Source organism: Orbicella faveolata, unplaced genomic scaffold (assembly GCF_042242905.1).
Source record: "Orbicella faveolata isolate gen_17 unplaced genomic scaffold, um_ofav_v1 contig_13, whole genome shotgun sequence".
In the NCBI taxonomy this organism is placed as follows: Eukaryota; Metazoa; Cnidaria; class Anthozoa; order Scleractinia; family Merulinidae; genus Orbicella; species Orbicella faveolata.
In genome coordinates, this window is record NW_028301540.1 from 25921466 (window position 1) to 25940176 (window position 18711).

General features: G+C 39.0%; 2 protein-coding genes across 2 annotated transcripts; both read right to left on the reverse strand.

Annotated features, from left to right (window-relative positions):
* Positions 1-1669: 1669 nt before the first annotated feature.
* On the reverse strand, positions 1670-8681 carry LOC110058579 (uncharacterized). Its single transcript, XM_020765230.2, has 7 exons — positions 8546-8681; positions 7787-7886; positions 7422-7442; positions 6410-6517; positions 5876-5932; positions 2678-2746; positions 1670-2291 (listed from the first exon to the last, which is right to left on the reverse strand). Exons 2-7 carry the CDS (start codon positions 7875-7877, stop codon positions 1894-1896), a joined length of 744 nt encoding a protein of 247 aa, XP_020620889.2. The 5' UTR covers positions 7878-7886; positions 8546-8681; the 3' UTR covers positions 1670-1893.
* A 2196-nt stretch (positions 8682-10877) lies between these two features.
* On the reverse strand, positions 10878-17483 carry LOC110058672 (uncharacterized). Its single transcript, XM_020765325.2, has 8 exons — positions 17351-17483; positions 16853-16943; positions 15635-15733; positions 14265-14327; positions 13924-14025; positions 13176-13223; positions 13016-13078; positions 10878-12630 (listed from the first exon to the last, which is right to left on the reverse strand). Exons 2-8 carry the CDS (start codon positions 16941-16943, stop codon positions 11936-11938), a joined length of 1161 nt encoding a protein of 386 aa, XP_020620984.2. The 5' UTR covers positions 17351-17483; the 3' UTR covers positions 10878-11935.
* Between the last annotated feature and the right edge of the window lie 1228 nt (positions 17484-18711).

Below are 18711 nucleotides of genomic sequence, written 5' to 3' on the forward strand. Positions count from 1 at the left end.
TATAGATTCTTTGATTGAAATCCAACTTCTATTAAAACCCTTCAGGGCTGTGAGTATGGACAATCCAAAAATTAGTACGTTCCTAAGCCGATTGAGTCGCATGTCAGCACTTGGAATTTGCCAGTCGAGAGTCCCCGGGGACGAGTTTGAGCGTTAATCTTCGTTAAACGTTGGCGGTGTTTTAGCGACCGTTGACTTGTTCTAGTCTCCAATCCCAACCTCGGCACTCTGTGCTAGAAGAACCATACATAGTTAATAGCAAAAAAGTGGGCACCAGCGATAACTGGGCAATCTCGAGCTCGTACTCAGTTCCCTCGTTTTGCTCACCAATCTGATTGGTGACTTAAAATCCCGCTGGGTTATTTGGCTCTGTCGTTTTGCTTAGAAATAGTGGAGGTCTTAATTCCCATGACCGTCGAACAGGAAACAAGATTTTAGGCTCGATTTCCGGACAGTGGCTAATAATTCTCTCGGGCCTAAAAAGATCTTTGTCTTATCAAATATGTCTGGAAGAAGCTGGTAAACGAGCGCAAAAAATCTAAAGTCATTACCTTTATTCTTTCTAAGAGGAATATCTTATCATGTCTCGCAGGACTCTCGAAAGAAAAGGTCGCTTCGGGAAGAGGTAATCGATAACGTGACCAGGTGATCTCCAGATCTCCACTCCGTAAAATATTCGACTTTCTTCAATTGTTAAATGAACTAATATTCAAACATTTGAAGCGAATGTTCTAGATTAGAAAGTAAATCATTTTTTTTAAATGTTATAATCATATGATACCGATGTCACGATGAACGTATGTCATATGTTTTGATTAGGGCGGGAAGGGGGGGGGGAATGTACTACTGTAAATCTCGGATAGGTGTGTACCGCGAAGGGTGTTAAACCCTGACCCTATTTAAGGATGAAGCAAACACAAATTGAATAAATAAACAATAGCCTCCATTTTGCGCGAAAATATGCTCGGATATTTGTCCGCCTAAATTATCTGTTCCCAGAAGCGAACAGTTTTCCGAGAATAGAACGTAGCTCGAGGAAAAATGTGAGCTTTGAGGAACAGATAATGTCCAAGGACAAATATACAAGCATATTTTCGCGCCAAATGAGGCTGTTGTGTTTATTATCCTTCAAATATTTTTTGCAACACGGGCGGTTTTGAAAATTGAGGAATATCACTTGGATATTTCCCAGTTTTAGCTAGGGAATATTCAGTCACGTGACTCGTTTAAACCAAACGCGTGAGAGCGAAAATATTTGATGGATTATAATTGCTAATATAATTTAGGTGTCCTATCCAAGGAGCCACACTGGGAACACAATGCCAACAGTGGCAAAAATGATACCCTATTTGAGGATCGAAAACCTTAAAAATCATACCCTAACCCTCGGCAGAAATCTTTATAGCATACCTCCCCCGGGGTTTTGATCTTTCTTTTTCCAAACCTTCTTTCGCTCGATATTCAAGATAGAACATGCAGAAATGGAAGAACTATGGCACAACTATGGCGCAACTTAGAAAGAAGCTCTTAATTTTGAACCTGAACAGGATACACAACAATACTATTTATTATTCGGCATAATAAACCTTTCCTTTTAAATTTCCCACTATCTTTTTTTTTTTTGCTAAACTGGTGGGTAAAACAAAAATAAGATCGACGAAGTGCCCCATCCAATAAACTATAATACTTTATTGAATCACTAACAATACTTTACTGAAATCGTCAAATTATGCTCTCAGATACAAAGCAAAAGACCTTTACACGGTACGGTATGTACAGAATAGTCATCTTGTAGACCATAAAACGACATAGCAATAAACGAATTGTGTTCCTCGGTTGCTTGTACCAGCGCGTCCGTAAAGTTCTAGTTTTGTTGACGAAATCCTAACTTGTCTATTGATCACGCTTGCAGCAGATTGGAGGGCATGCTGGAGTACAAGCGCTTGGCTGGCATGTTGGAGGACAAATCATTGGCGGTGGGGGTGGTGGCGGTGGTGGCGGTGGTGGGGGTGGTGGAGGAGGTGGTGGTGGTGGGCAGCAGGTGGGAGCACACGATGGTTGACAAGCTGGCATCGGAGGAGGGGGAGGTGGCATCATAACGGGTGGTTGGCAGCAGCTCGGATCACAAGTTGGGGCGCACATTTGCATGCATGGCGGAGGACAGGGTGGTGGGGGTGGGGGTGGCTCAAGTGGCGGAGGAGGTATGGCGGGACCGGGTTCGTAGCGGGGGCGTGGTACCCAGTGCTCTGGTCCTGGAGGGCGAATGCATGGTGGAGGACACATCGGTTGAGCTGCGTAGGAAAGAAAAGATGAAATACATGTTCAGTTTTATCAACAAGTTGAAAGCGATGAAATGTTTAGACTTATCACTGTCAAATGGGTAGACAAGCAGATAAAGCAGATAAAGAACAAGCAGATAAAGAACAAACAAACAAACAAACAAACAAACAAAAAAAACTAAAATAATAAACGAAATAGCAATCAAAGGAGAAAAACAAACGAAATCACATGTAACTCCCAAACACTAATCAAACTGACTGACTGACTAACATAGTTAGTAGATAACTAAAGTAATAAATTCTAAGTAATAGGAATGACTGCAGATACAAAAAGCAGGCAAAAAGACAACAAACAAACAAACAAAAAAACAAGCAAACAAAGAAACGAATTATCCTACTCTCTGGCGCTTGTTCTTCTTCATTGCCACTTCCACTTTCCTCTGCACTTCCGGATTCCGCAGCTTCATCTGTCAATGAAATAAGACCGTTTGTGATAATATTGGCGTTCTAATGCAACATCTTATCTGCACAGCTCCGTAGTAAATTTCCACACCTTTCGTCGTCAGAAGTTTAAATATTTCGCAAAAAAGTGAAGTTATATATTTTCTCTATGACTGTGAATTTCCCCTTTGTAATCTTGCAAACCCGGTTTTAATTGTTTATTAGACAATTATACCAATTAAGGAAAAGCTCAATCTTACAGAACATTGGAAACGCGCCAAGTGATGCAATCAAAACTGGAGAATGTCGAAGGATGTCCCAAATACTGTAAATTAATTTACTAAATTATTCTACTAACTTTTAAAATGCCCGCAAAAAAAGTAATGTGATCGGTGTTTTATTCGATCAGTAAATAGACTATTTTTGATAGACATTTTTCTTTCATGGGTTTTTGCTGAATAATCAGTGCCCCAGCCCAACCCCCCTTGAACGACTTGTTTTAAACCAGTGACACAATATGGCTTGCGAAAGACACTTGGGTTAAAACCATAGTTGAAGTTACTACATGGTAAATGTGAGGTTTCGTCTTGTTGTGGTATACCTGTCGGTGAAATCGTCGGTGGTGTTGTAGGCTTTGAGGCAGGTTTAACTCTTCTTGGATTTATGGCAAAACACACTACATATGGCTTCGGAGTGAAGGTTTGAAAACCTGGAATAAGAAAGGTTAGAAAGGAACGGAGAGGCCAAGAAGATCAGAAATGAAACGTTTGGTTTTGAGTTTGTTCAAGGAACGTCTGGGCGAAAAAAAAAAACGCGTAACTCTTTTAAAAGTTGTGCTGTGTTACAATTTGTTCAGAAAATTTACCGACTGATTTGAGGAAATTTCATTTATTACAGTTGGGTATCAAATTTTAAACTTTTTGTTAATTGGTATTTGTCACAACTGACGAAAATTCAAATTTTTATCTATTTGGCAGGCTAGATTTCAGGTAAAAAATTGTAAATAGTAATAATTCAGTGCCAAATTAAACTCAATGTTTATAGCAGACGTTTTCGGGCTTAGCCCTTCCTCAGTGCTAAGTTTAGTTCTGATTCAAAACTAAACTTAGCCCCAAGGAAGGGGCCTAGGCCGGAAAACGTCTGCTATAAACATTGAGTTTATTTGGCACTGAATTATTACTATTTACAACTTTTGAACTGTTTACTGTGCCACGCAGCAACTGACCCTTTTGGATTACAAATATAGATTTCAGGTATCTTTTCTTAACAAGTGGTTAGTCAGAATTAATTTAGTGAGTTTCAACCGGTTAATCAGCTGAGCTGGTTAGCAATTTTAAAGGCATTATTTTATAGAGTTTAGTAGGTTATCTGATCCGCGCTTGAAGCGGTATGCATTAATTAACTGTGCCTACCAAGTTGAATAGTTTTGGCGAATACGGTGGATGAAATGTGGCAAGTTGAGAGACGATCATTCCATTATTTTACGATAACTGCAGAAATTCTCGCGCGCTCATTGGCTAATTTTCATTGTCAATAAGCGGACAGATGCATGAATTTATAATTTATACGATGCGTCATTGGTCAACGAGCGGGAGCGGAAATTTTGCCGGGACAATTTGACAATTTGTTATCGTAAAAAAAAGCAAATTGACGTCAGTTTTTCATGCATCTGGCCTGTTATTGACAATGAATTTCAAGGCCACTCGGCTATCCTCAGCCACTTTGACACTGTTATGACGAAATTCATGATCAATAATAGGACAGACGCATGGAAAACTGACGTCAAATTGTTAATTTGCATTTTTAGCTTGGTTAACATTCCGACAGAGCTCCATTACATCTGATACCACGTGCTTTCAAACCTTGCTATATTTAGAAACTAAATGAATGCGTCTCATTGGCTTCCAGTTTCTTATCTTTAACAATGTAATGCAAACATCAAATAGAATGACAAAATATTTGTTAGGGATCTACATGCTCTTAGTTCCCTAAGGTGGCAAACAATAATCGTCAAAGTAATCAAAAATCTCTTCATGATCATTAATTCTAAAAATTGCCAGGCTCCTACAACCACTCACTAATAACATTGTTATGAAAGCAGAAGACAAAAATGATATCAATGCAAAGTTGACTGAATAGAAAAGTGGTTCCGAGAGCAAACATGCATTCTCTAAAGAACGCCTTTCTGATGAAAATAAGTTTTCTCCGTCTTTTTATTTGTGTTCGTAGTAGTTAAGGAAGTAGGTAAGACAAGAGTTGAGGAGAGAGAATGAAGTTGATGGACACTCACAAAGCCATATGTAGGTGTGACAAGTCCTTGATCACGTGATAAAATTCATGAAACCATGGAAGGTCAGTGTCGATGGTGATACGCTTGTGGTTCGTTGTGTATGGGCGTTTTGTAGAGCCCCAATTAATGAATTATTAGCGGCAATGAGATAAAACAGTGTGAATTTTAAGTTTCGTATATTATGTAGTTTGTTAATATTTCCTTCTCCACGCATAAAGGCAAGCATTCCCAGTAAGCAGCCCCCAAAAGTACCCAACAGTAGTTAGTCCAGTTGAGTTACCATTAAAAGAAAAACACTACTAAAAGTGTGAAGCATTCTTGTCGGTGCTAATTTCATTTCCCCAGTTTAGCATTCAGTATCATAGGCGGTGCCCCACAATGTGTTCCCTTCACCTTTGAACGCTACTTATAACTGAAAACTGAATTACTTGAAGGTCTTAAATGGATAACAATTTAAACCACATGTATACAGCCCCTCCAAAGAACAACAATGGGTTAAACGTTTTATAACAGACTACAACAACTATTTTGGCGTTTAGAGTATGCTTTTATAATTGACACATAAATTGAAATAACTTATTTAAACTTAGGTCTTCGCTATGATTGCGTCATCAAATTGTGTTTAACTAATGGCGCCGGGAGCTCCGACAAACGAAACAACCAAGCAAATACATTACTCTTGTTGAGGGTCGACGTAAGCGAGGTCTATTGCCATTCGCCTCTAAAGAGGGTAAGAGAAACCTTCATGGGCCAAGTCTCATCTCGCAATTGCTTGTGGGACCGCTCCTGAGAACAATATGGCTTCTTATCTTACGTTTTTCCCTCATTAACTGCTCGAACATTTATGCTCATTATGTTTTCATACCTTGGAAGTCATACTCGTTTGCTAGATAACCTCTCTTTACAGCTTGTTCATCATTATCTGAAGGTGAACAGAACATGACGATCAGAATTTTAAAATTTCTAGTTTGGTAAAACAGAGCAAACCGAGAAACAGGACTTTGAACTACAGGAACAGAGCTACCAGACGAAACACAGGGCTGGGCCGAGTAGAAATCTTGAGCACAATTGACATTGATTGTATCAAGTAGAACGATTAAGACACCCAGTGAAAGAAAAAATATTTAGTAATGTGCTATTTATTGGTCAAAGTTTTCAGAGTTGCGAGTAGTCGCAGCAAGGAGATGATATTAAATGAGGTCAGATAATCTTTGACATTGATAGGATGTGAACCCGCAACCTCCTGAACTGATCTGATAACTCTGTTGACCTAGGTACGAGGCCAGAGGTCACTTAAAATCGATGTTATGTTACGACAAGCGAACAGGTAAATGAACTAGTAAAGAAGTAGGCGCTTTTCTTAAATGACGTATGACAAACGTGTGTCACGTGATCTCACCTGTATCATCACTATCTGCATTTTCTTCATCGACGGCCGTGTCTGTAGCCTCGTCCCCATCATCCTGCGCCTCGCTATCGATCTCTTCTGTGTTCTCTTTACCTTCATCTTAGAACAAGCAAATGTAGCAGATTTTATGTTGATCTCAGAATCAACCCTTGTGCCTCTGTTTCAAAATGAGTCTCAGTGCAAAACCTTTCATTTAAAAATGAGTTTGATACATACATGAAAATGAACCTTTAGGCGAAACACATTTTCATATGACTGGTTGCGCACGAGGCCTCGTTTTGACACTGACGCAAAAGCCATTTCGGAAATGACCTATTAGCCTCTATTGATAAAATTTGTGTTCTTAGATGTTGGTTGTTTTGGTTGGTTTGGTGTTAAGGCGCCACGTGACTGCATTACTACTTAGCAGGCAACCCACAAGGACTGTAATGGCAACTAGTAAATACCAGAACTGTTAGGAAACTTGCTTTTTAATCACTTTTACGAGTGATTAATAACGAATTTTTCTTAACAATGACAGGCAGATAGAGAGCGAGAACGTAATCTTTGTCTTGAAGTGAGGCCAAATTATCAAGGTAAACAGCAAAAGAAATGTTTCGTGGCTTTTGCGAAACCACAGTGATAACAACGTCGGGAAAGTCAAAAACTAGAAAAGGCTTGATATAAGAAATGTAAAGGATCAGAGCTGCGTCCCCTAGGTCTTTGTTCGTTCAGTCGATCACAGATTGTCTCAAGCAGTTACATAGGTTGACCCTTAGAATTATTCAGTTATAACCCAGGTGTACGTTATAGTTCAAAAAGAAGAACTTTATCACAGTGGAGCTTCGGGTCATGTGTTGTTTGCCCTAAGCCACACACAATCACCCAAAGTGTCTCGTTTGTAAGTCATTTCTGACAAAAACTGCTTACAGCTGTAATGATTGTTAGTGTTATGCCATCACACATATCTACTCTCAGTATGCTTCAGTAGTTGACTTAATAGGCTGGTTAAAGAAACACTTACCTTTTGTAATACTTGCTAGATCTAAGAGAGACAAACAAAGTACTTTAAGTGTGTAGCAATTCGCTGGTACTGCTCGCAGACAGAACTTCATAGCGCAGAATTATTTCAAAACCGTTTGGAAATAGTTGTGTTCAAATGATTGGATTTTGCCAGACGACGTCTCTTTCGGGTCTTATTATGGGCTTCATTGGCGGGTGGTAAAAATTTAATTTTATGATTTAAATAATGTCTTTAATTTAACTTTCTTTCTTTTCTGGTTTGGTCTTAATTTGATTAATTACCTTCCGTGTGAGAAATTCCAAATCAGGCGACCGGTCTCAATATCGAATTTATTGCACTACTGCTCAGACAATATCAAGGCTTACCTCTTAAACTTCTCGCCCGCACGAGGTGGCTGGTGAATGAAACGCAGAGTAGCACGGCTAAGAGCGCGCCGCTCGTGATTTTAAAGTGCATATCGTGACCCTGGTAGATATGGGAAATAAAAAAACTTGTTTAAAACCAATCACGAGGTCATAATGGAGTACTACGAAGGTTTAACCCTAAGTGCGATCAAAATATTTTTTCTCCCAACAATGTCAAGTAATGTCAATCAACCAGTTGATGAGAACTTAGAAAACCATCACGTGGGAATATTGTCCTCATATAATAACAGACTTTTAAGACTATTAAGAAACGAAATGAAATATGTAGTAAAGGGAGCTATATTTTTGAACTTGAGAAGAAAAAAAAAACCGTTCGGGATTTCTAACAATATAGGCGTGTTACATTAAGTCAGAACCCTTCACAACAGGTAATTCCTTCTTTAACATGTCGACACATGGAAGAAGTTACCAGCCATTAAACCCTTAAATGCTTTGACGGTATCTTTGAATTCACGAATCACTTCCTTGTAGGTAAAATAACGTAGGACTTCGATTCAAACATTCAACCGCGCAGTCTAAGCTAAGAGTCCGCGTTTTAAAATGGAACTATTTGCGTTAAGAGTAGTATTTATGTGACGGACCAGTTGACCGTGCGGTTCTTTGTTTAAATCGCTTAGTTGCTTTTCCACAAGTAGCTACAGTTAAAACAAAACAAATTAACATCTAAAATGTCAAAATGGAAATTTGAAAATACGATACCTTCCCCTTTTTGGTCCAGTAGTAAAGAGGAGAGGGTTGTTATAGAAATCACCTTTCCGAAATTCCTCTATTCGCTGAATTATTTAACTTGCCCAGCTGGTACTTGCCCTGGTCTGTGTAAACAGCGCATGCACATTGACCCGGTGAGTCATTTGATGATAAGATCATTGAGCGAATCAAGATGTGATCTTGTTTCCGACCCGCGGCAAGGTTCTTTTAAACCAAAAATGCTTAATGAAAAAGTAAGAAAGAATTAAAAAGTAATTTCGTGGTAGACGTTTTAAGTTTACAAGTATCTGTTTGAAAATCAACTAGAGATTTCATGGAACTGAAAAAGGAAAGAAGATTTTAAAACTTCAGCAGTTCCCTTTAATCTATTATAATAGAAAGATTAAAACATTTTTGTCAACAGGTTCGCGATAGAAGAGACAAGATATTCTTCTCTATGCTTCAAAAAAGTCGCAACAACAGTATTTTATTTTGTGAAATACTAACTGTAATATCAGTATGAAAAAACCGTGAGTAAGATCCATCAATCAAGGGAGTGATGCGATATAATTTCCCGGTGAAGTATGTGATATCACATCTCTGATCGTATTACCGACGTCCTTCCGAAATTAAAAGTTCCGAACATGATTTGATTCTCCTCTGCTCTTGGTAAGTCGATCATTGCCGGGTGGGATGTGTCTTTGAGGGTGGTGGCTGGCGCGCTACTACCAGCTTACTTATCAGTTGTCAGCGGAGCTCCAGCTGCCCGAAGGGCCCCAAGCAGAGCCCCATACTTATATAGGGAAGAAAAGGAAACCCATGAATTGATTTTCTCATGTTTATCGCGGCTAGGGTTATTGCTCGTGGGCGCGTCCGCACGACGGCGACGGCGGAGTCGCGCAAGATGGTGGCCATACTCCAGCTAATAGGTTGACAGAGGCATGCAGCCTTGGTTTCCAGTGTACTTCTTTGATTTTGGACACCCATGTTATGATCAATTGACACCTGCTAAAACAAGGTATCCGCTGACTAGTATCACTTGACTATATCGCCGGCTCAAGTTTAGAGGTTATCGAGTTCACGTGTTTTTTGAAGTCGACCGCTGATCAAATACTAGTTTTCGATTGGATCGCGAGCTCATGTCAGGTTAACTTTTTGTCATCAGGTCAGGGCTGTTCGGAAGCCGGCTAACGCTAACCCAGGATTAAAAGTTAACCGAAGTGTAAAGTTTTCTAGTATAAAAATGTTTTTCACTGCTTTTGTTTTGTGTGGTTTAAAATTGTTCAAACTCAAAACAGAAGGCCAAACAACATAACCAGAAAACCTCACCGCAAAGTTACAAAACTCAAATCAAAATTTCCTCTTATCCTGGGTTAGTTTAATCGGGCTTTGAACAACTGGGCCCAGGAGCTCCGCTTTTAGGCTTGGCTAAATCTAAATGTTGGGTTCCATTTTGTTATTTACCCATTAATAAGGTTCGCGAAAATACGTCGACCATGTTGCACAGTCCAAATCCACACGAAAAACTCTTCGAGTGAACTTTTATGCAAAACGAAAAACACTTAACAAAAAACTGCTATTGCCTCGAATATTTTAAGTCATGCTTTGAACAACCGGGGTTAGGTTTACCAATGCTCACGTGTGAAGGAAAATAAAGCTAGATTTGAGATTATTAAATAAGTGTCAGTCAACCAGACGGCCAGGCAGTCCGTCCGTCTGTCCGTCGTTCCGTCCGTCCGTCCGTCCGTCAGTTAGTCAGTCAGCAAGTCAGTCAGTTAGGCAGTCGGTCAGTCAGTCATGCAGTCAGTCAGTCAGACAGTCAGACAGTCAGAATGTTGGCGTTTCAGTTGATCCTTTTGAAGTTTGACTTTTTGGGATCGAAATGTTTTAATTTCAGTTTGTATATTTCCTCTTGCTTTGTCCGAGTGAAGAATGTTAGGAGTTAATTTAAAATCCGCAAAACTCGATTAACATGTGGCTCCAATGCTGTGGATCAGTCAAGAAACACCTCATGGACAAAACATGATGAGAAATGCTAACGTCAATTAATACATGTTTATCATCATGTTTCTTAGCAATTTTGGTTTCAAAGTTGCAATATTGTCGCCGCCATTTTGACCGAGTGGCCATATCGTGAGCCTGGACCCTTGGTGGTTTAATTTATCATTGGGGTTTTCTTTAGCTCATCTTAAGCTCGTCTGTTCCTAAGTGGCAGATATTCACATAAATCTTCGTTTTCGTATAGTTATCTTTTCTGGTATTTTACGGCAAGCAAACAACAGAATCTTATTACGTTCGTAGAAGCAAAGATGAGAAAAACTAAAAAATACAGAGGACAAAAACATTTACACAAGTTAAATGATTTAATTAACTATTGCCATTATAACGGTTCTCACGATTTCTATTTAGAATCACGTCACTTGCTGTAGACTTTGCTGCTGACAGCAGCCAATACATCACTTGTTAAAGCTTTGCCATGTAGAATAACTATTTGCTGCTATGTTTGGCAAGAAGCCCTAACAAATGACCGAGACCAGTTTGGACAGCTTGGATTATTTTCTGGAGCTCAAAGGACAGCCACTCTTTAACCAACCTCAAAGCTGCTATTTACCTTCCCGGATCGCCAATATCTTGTTCACGTCATTGTTTACTCTATGTAAAACATCACAAAGTGTCCAAACTGGTTACGTTCGTTGACGACAATAGTGCTAGGAATGTGCTCACCGCTAAATGACTCGTTTGCATTCTTAAAAGTTATGCCAGGTCTGACCGCTAAATAAACTTTTATTCGACATTCTTAAATCAGAGGGCTTTCTATGCTGATAAGAAAACACGAAACACAAAGAAATAACGTAAAAAAAAAAAATTGGTTATGATACCAAGTTTGAAAAAAAAGGAAAAGAACCTTAAACACTCCCCGAACAGCATTTTGAAACATTTACACCCATTGTTATGACTGGGTGGTTACTCGTGTCACCCATTTCTTGAAAGAAGATAAAAGGCATTACTCAAAGTTAATTAAGACATTATTCAAAGTTAATTAAGCTTATAACAAGACACCGTGAAATTGGGGGCTTCTGTCTAATAGAATTGATTTATACCTAGCTCTTAAGAATTATCTTAAGAAAGCTTGCTTTATAATACGCGGCAATATCATGTAACACAGTTTATAACAAAACAGGTTTGCATAGTTCAGCAACCTTATAGAGTTGCTTTAAGTTAAGTTAATAATAGTTGAAGTTAAGCTCACGTAACCATAGCTATGACAACACACGCTTTCGTTTTATTACAATACCGCACTAAAACCTGAGGTTTTTACTCCTTCAGAAAATCAGGTTTATACCTTTTAGGTTCTTAGGTGTTGTAATCCTGTGTGTCAATACTGTTCGATTTAAGTTGCCTTCATCTGCGTCCGTTTGGACAGCAGCGTTGTGGGCATTGAGCCTGCGGTGCACATCCGCCGGGTACAGCGGGCTGGCAGGTTTGTGGACATGCTTGTTGTTGCACCTGAGGCATTGGTGGCATTGGAGGCATCACTGGCGGCTGTTGGGGGTATGGCATTGCCATGGGCATGCCCATACCCATGCCCATTGGAGCAGAACAGCAGCTTGGCAGGCAGGAGGGTGCACAAGCTTGCGAGCATGGCGAGGCGCAGCTGGAAGGCTGGGTCGGCTTGGTGTTGTTTAGTTTTGAGGGCTTGGCCGGAGGTAAGACTAGAAAATTTGGCGCGCTCAACGCAGGTTGTGCAGGTTGAGGGTACTGTGGTTGCGCACTGCAACAGGAAGATGAGCAAGCACTGGGACAAGGGACTACTGAACACTGCTGAGGACATTGTTGGGCTGCAGGCTGTGGAGGGTACTGGGGGGCTTGAGGAGCTGGGATTGCCTGGGCGGCCTGAGCCTGGGGAACCTGCGGTACCTGAGGGTACTGGCTGTACTGTTGCTGAGCCGCATATTGATAAGGATCAGGTTGGTATGGGGAAGGGTACGGGACTTGACCCGTGGCTTGAGCCATAGGGTCAACAGGAGGACTGCAACAGGTTGAGATACATCCGGGTGCACAGACATCCGGGCATGCTCCAGGACAAGTTTGGCTGACTAAAAATGATGCAAAAGAAAAAAAAATAACATTTAGTTCAAGTTACCTTAGACCTTATCGTCCTTTATGTTTCATCACGAAGTGATACAGTGCATTTATCAAAAAGTCCAATAATTATTAAACTCAAATTAGCTGCTATAGCAACCCGTATTGACATCACTAAATATGTATTTCGTTTCTTTCTGTTACTTTTTTTGGACATAATACATCACTAAACCTCAAAGCCGAATCAATAAATTTATGTTTCTTTTTTCAAAACTTACCAAAATGTCAATATCTTACACAATAGGTCTCAGAAGTAAATAACAGCAGCAATAAGAACAGCCACAAAACAACAACAACAACAACAACAACAACAACAACAACAAAATATTATGATCTTACCTTTATTTTTTCCCGTGGCGTCTAAAATGGCTTGAATTGCTTTTCCAGCCTTGGCAAGATTTTCTTGAAAACGATAATCAATAGCAATGGAATTGGTCATTAGTTAATAATAAGCAACCTTAAATGACGATATCTATAGACATCAGTCCAAATCATTTACCTATACTGGAGTCTAGAAGCTCTCTGAGAGATCCTTTATCAGCTTCAACTGTAATTTAAAATAAATGATTTATAAATATTACACTTTAATATTGTATTATCCTCCTGAATCATTTAAAAGTGGTAGTGGCCAAGTCGAAAGCTTTACTTCCTTGGCTACTACAATTGTTTTTTTTTTTTAAATAAAAGTAAGTCCAGATAATAATAAGAAAATGATCATGTTTTTAAAATAATAGCTGAAATCTAATCTGAAAAACTAAAACCAAACCAATAACGTACCCATTAGACTATTCATCCAATCTCAAACCGTAGTTAAACCAAAACCAAAATAATTGCTTGATTAATTTCGATGCTCAGTTGAAAGCTGCTCTAATATTCAGTTATTAATTAAGATTGATAACTCTTCTCAAACCTAGCCATATAAATAAGGTTATATTATTATATCCACCAACTTAAAACCATAAGTTGCAAAAAGGTTATAAATTAAGAGAAATCGAAATTTTGAATTAATGTTCCTTTTGGATTTGGTTTAAGGCCCATCTATAAAGGGTGCGATGAATACCCTCTGGTCACGGATTCATCGGTTCCTTTGATGCACCATGATCCGAGTGATCTTGGATCACTGATCTTGATCCTGATCCTGATCCAGATTATCCTAAAGGAATACACACTAAACTAAGATTATCGTTAGATTTCGTTTAGATTCTGCTTCATAGAAAGGGAACATCAACAAAAATTTGAAATGTTACCCTCATCGTGAAGTTTCTTCTTTGATCGCTTGTCTGATTCACCGTCCTTCTCTTTGTTTTCTTCTTCGTCTTTTAAGTTTTCTTCTCTGGTTTCTTCATCTTCTGCTTAAGACAAATAAGAAAGTGGACATCATATACATGTATGTTGTTAATTTCAAACGGGTCTCTGTCTTTTAGTCCTTTTGAAGTGTATTGTTTTACAAAATCAAACTATGATGGCTGATTTCCCTGTACTGGGCTAGGTATAATTTTTAATCTGTTTGAAATCATGCTAAAATGTATGAAAGAACTCTAATTGCAAAACCTCAGACTCCGTTTAGACATTTTGTATAGTCTCTGACCTTTTTCTTCCTCTTCGCTGTCAATTGCACTATCTTTTCCCACTCCACTCCCGCTGGAATCGTCTGGATTGGGACACAACAAGCAGTTAGCAACACCATAGTTAATTGAGGGAAATGGTTAGGAAACTTGACAAAGTTCTTTGTTGTATTTTTTGTTTGCCATTTTGGGGGTTGACCCTGCACCAAACCTGGTAAAATACAAAAGGTGGTTATGTGTGCTCATGCAACTAACCAATGGAAGCATTGCGATTATGTAATTCATGTATAGTTAATGAGCATAAAACCAAAGATTTGTAGGGTCACGGACCTTCCAACATAAATCTTGGTCTGTTTGTTTGCTTCTTTGATGTTTACCCGCCTTCCTAACCATTTCCTTCCATTAACTATGGCAACACTCTATGAAAACAAAAACTGTGTTGACTTGCAAAGACAGCAAGACGACCAGTAGGAGACTTCACTAATTGTTATTATGGCTAAAAAGATCATTGGAAAGAAATAAGCAACCATCTTAGAACCCACGTTGGATACTCAGGGCTCGGGCAAAATTTCACCCAAGTGATCGATAGATTGTGATTTGCTTAGCATCTTCTGTCTTCAGTAAGTTAAAGCTCGCAGAAAAAGCAATTAACGCCTACTTCACAGTTAACAACGAATGGAAAAATCTTAGAGGACCACTATTTCCAATTTAGGGATTTTCCCAAACACTGAATATCCACCTTTCAGAAAGGCTACAATCATGGAAATAAGTCTTGGGGCAAATTTGCACTTTTGACACGTTTTCACGCACGCCAAAAAAAACAGTCGCACACGATTACAAGCTCACTTCCCCAGCCCCTCCCCTACTCCATCTATAATGTCGGACACTCATTAGCACCCTTTTATTACCTGAAATTTCTCCCGAGTTTTAACATTGTATTGGGTGGGGAAGGGGGAACAGCAATGTATTCTTAAAAGGGTATAAGTGCTTTTTCAGACTTCATTTAAAACAAAGATAATTCACTCTATTACATCAGCGTCCCAAGGACTTTTAATTTGTTCACGAATGTAGATGGCTAATTTTGGGGGGGATTTAATAGATCAACTTCCGCTGGTCAAAAGGACGAAAGCACGGGTATAAGGAGGAATAACTATTGCCACTGGTAATAGTGGTATCCAACCTAGCCCAGTCTTCCACCCAGGCATTCTCCCTAACGTTCCCGTAAATGATCATGAGGGGATGGGTTATAAAATCGTGACGCCACCGTTTAGCGGAAAGGGAAGGCTGCCACAAATCAGTTTGTACATACAGAAGATTTCTTAAAGCTGTTTTCACTGCTATACACAGCACTTCAAAACAATTAATTCCTGATGTTAAGGGTTGACGGACTCACCCGGCTTATCTTCCTGTTTGTCTTCTTTCTCTTTCACCTTTTTCTCAGTTTCGTGTTTTGCCACTTTATGTCGAAGATAGTTTTTGAGGTGGTGATGGTCTGTTATAAAAGGAAACATAATAACAAGTAAATAACAACAGCCGACCATTTATTTGCCACAAAATGTAGAAATGTATACATAAAACTGTAGATGAAATAAACTGAATTTGGCCAAAAAAATGCTCAGAAAAGTGAAAACTAAACGAGCCAAGTAGTCACTAAATATTGCTTAACATAATGTCCCCGGTTTGGGGGGGGGGGGGGGGGGGAGGGCTCGTATACCATCTGATTATTTTCACTCACGTTCGGTTTTCTAAAATATTTAACGTCCTCTTATGCTTTTTTAAAATCAGTGTCAAATTGGCTTTACGTTTGTATTATATAACAATTATCGCACTCTACTGGGAGGTTGCATAGAAAAATGTTTAAACGCACGTTGGCAATTCCTTGCGTAGAGCTTACTGAATTATTTTAAGCCTGTTCAAGATCCATTTCAAGGCTTCAAAACAATGTTTGTTCTAGCACCTCCCGGTAGACCGTGTTGCGGTACTTAAAAATGTCTTCAATAAAGCACCTTGTAAGAACAATAGAACCCGGAAAATAATAAATCATTTAGATTTTAGAATTTTGCACACAGACTGATCTACACAAGACTTGAAATACTACTAACTTCATGATTTTGCTTAATTTTCTAAAAGTTCTGACAAAATATTCCTTCCGTCTTACTTCCATAAATCTGTTTTTGTGATAGGCGCCGACGCCTAGAAAACGTCTGGATGGTTCATTTTCAAACTGGCGTTTGATGAAATAACTCGGAAGTCGGCCCGACCCAATGATTTCTTGAATTAGGAACTAACTTTTAAATATATTTCTTCAATGGTTCAATAACCAAGTTAAAGGATAGAAGTTTTTAATCGTTAAAAGGTTGAAGTCGCCTCAAACAATGCAACTTCTACCTTTGCGATGGCCTGGTTAGCCAGGTGTGCAACTGATTTAGTTGAGTTCTACCGACAATTGGTTAAGACGACTAAACCATTTCAAATCAAATTCAGCCCATAGGAAAATTCTAAAAGAGTCAAAATGACATAAGGAAGGCAAGAAACCTAACTGGTTTTGATTCAGATGTATTTTTAGCATTTCACTTTTTACCGATTCGTATGCAAATAACGTTTAACTTACGGTGGTGTTTGCCCTTAGCCTCGCACGTCCATGTCGAAAAAATTAAAACGACTACAACAATCAGCCAAAGACTTAATATTCTCTTGTCCATCTGTTGAAGGAAACACAATTAATTTAACTGCGGCAAGCATTTTATTTTGCAAACAAATTTTCGAAAGAAAAGATCAATGGAATTCATTGTTATTGTTCGATATATATCCATTTTAATTGAAGGTCCAATGATCAGAGTATTGCAGTGGAGAGTGGGTAAATGGAAAATTGCAATCAGTCCTCCATAAAGAATGAAAATGGGGAAGAAGAAATCTCTGAATCGAAACTAAATGAGTTGCCTGAAATAATTCATAGCTTTTTTAGTTCAAGACGCGAGAGAGATTCTTGAGGAACGCTTCAAAAGGTGATCATAAACCCAATGGAGTATTAAAAATGTCACATGGCTGGAACTAAAATTTCCAGTAGCAATTCACTAGATACAAAGTTTGAATGGTTTTCCAAACCTACCCCGTAGCTTTTGTGAATTTTCGTCCCCTAATTGTCGCTCGATCGCCAGCGCAAAAGTTATGGTACTCCTTTGTGATCCTTTGTTCCAGCTAACTCATAACTAATTCACGAGGCTTTGTTCGTGGTGCAAAAGAATTCTTTTTGTTTCAACGGGTGCTTGAGTGATTCACTAGCTGGAAGAACATGGATTTTTGAAATATGTGTAAACAATATCGATGAAGATACTTCAAGTGAATTATCCGCCACGAGAAATCTCAACAGTGCGGTGAATTTTAACGTAATGAGCGTGGTCGATGGGGAAAATCTTCCTCATGAAATTAGCGGTTTAACACCCTGTTGATGATATCGTAATTGCAGTCTAATTTTATTTAAAAACCTTTCATTTTCATGTCATATCTCCCTTGTTTTCGTGACCCACTTGAAGGAAGAGACATATAAACATCAAGGCCGTGTGGATAACTAGGAAACAATATCTATCCGTTAATGTATAAACGCTTGGCTGATCTTTTATATTACAGTTGTTAACGTACGAATGTTGCGTGGTGGACTGTTGCGAGTCAGGCGAGGTTAAATATTAACATTCTTAAGGGAGGACCTTCCGAGAATGCGTACTTAAGGGATGAGTTTAAAGTTTGGCATAAACAAAGCAATTTGACCTCAAATTTTGGGACCAAGACGGGTCTGGAGCTTTAAAAACTCAGTGTCCCAAGAGCAAAAAATTACTTCAGTGTCTTTCTTCTTTGTGAAACCTTGAGAGGACCGACCAAGACAATATATATATCAAAACGAAATAATTGTTGTTGAAGTAAGCGATGAAGTGATGAAGTTCCTTATGGATCATGGATGGACACTCAGTTCATCACAAATCAACCTCGCCTCATCAATTTGCCAGTGCTCATTTCTCCATCTGTATATGACGAGAACAAAGTACAACACAAGAATAGTAGCACGCTACGAGCTCTCGACCCCCAGGATCTAAAAGTTCAATTTACTAACAAAAAGAAGACCAGCGTGTAAGGATCTTGCTTGTCTTTGACAGTTTTGGAAGGCTATTGGAAGTATTTGTATTCAACGATCCTTGATCAATCTTCGGAACAGTTACAGGAATGCTCACAGACTGGATTTAGCACACCAAGTTATTAACCCATCCTATGTTGTATCGGTCTCTGCTTTTATATTCTTCACCCGATCTATTTTCAAGTTTATTTTGACTACTCCAACATAAGCCTGGGAATGCCTTGAACATTTTTAAGTCCTTGAAAATCATTTTCGTTGTCATGTTTCTTATTCGACAAATTATGACGTATAGCGGGTTTCCCCTTCCTCATTGTACTCTTTATTTTATCAGCTTAGTCTTGAAG

What these genes read in the sequence shown, in the direction of transcription:
- LOC110058579 (XM_020765230.2), bottom strand. Translation starts at nt 7,877, where the DNA reads ATGCACTTTAAAATCACGAGCGGCGCGCTCTTAGCCGTGCTACTCTGC. An exon ending in TCTAGCAAGTATTACAAAAG is followed by an intron (nt 6,518 to 7,421) that starts GTAAGTGTTTCT and finishes GCTTGTTCTAAG; the next exon opens with ATGAAGGTAAAGAGAACACA. An exon ending in TGCAGATAGTGATGATACAG is followed by an intron (nt 5,933 to 6,409) that starts GTGAGATCACGT and finishes GTTCACCTTCAG; the next exon opens with ATAATGATGAACAAGCTGTA.
- LOC110058672 (XM_020765325.2), bottom strand. Translation starts at nt 16,943, where the DNA reads ATGGACAAGAGAATATTAAGTCTTTGGCTGATTGTTGTAGTCGTTTTA. An exon ending in GAAGAAACTTCACGATGAGG is followed by an intron (nt 13,224 to 13,923) that starts GTAACATTTCAA and finishes TTTAAATTACAG; the next exon opens with TTGAAGCTGATAAAGGATCT. An exon ending in GCTTCTAGACTCCAGTATAG is followed by an intron (nt 13,079 to 13,175) that starts GTAAATGATTTG and finishes ATCGTTTTCAAG; the next exon opens with AAAATCTTGCCAAGGCTGGA.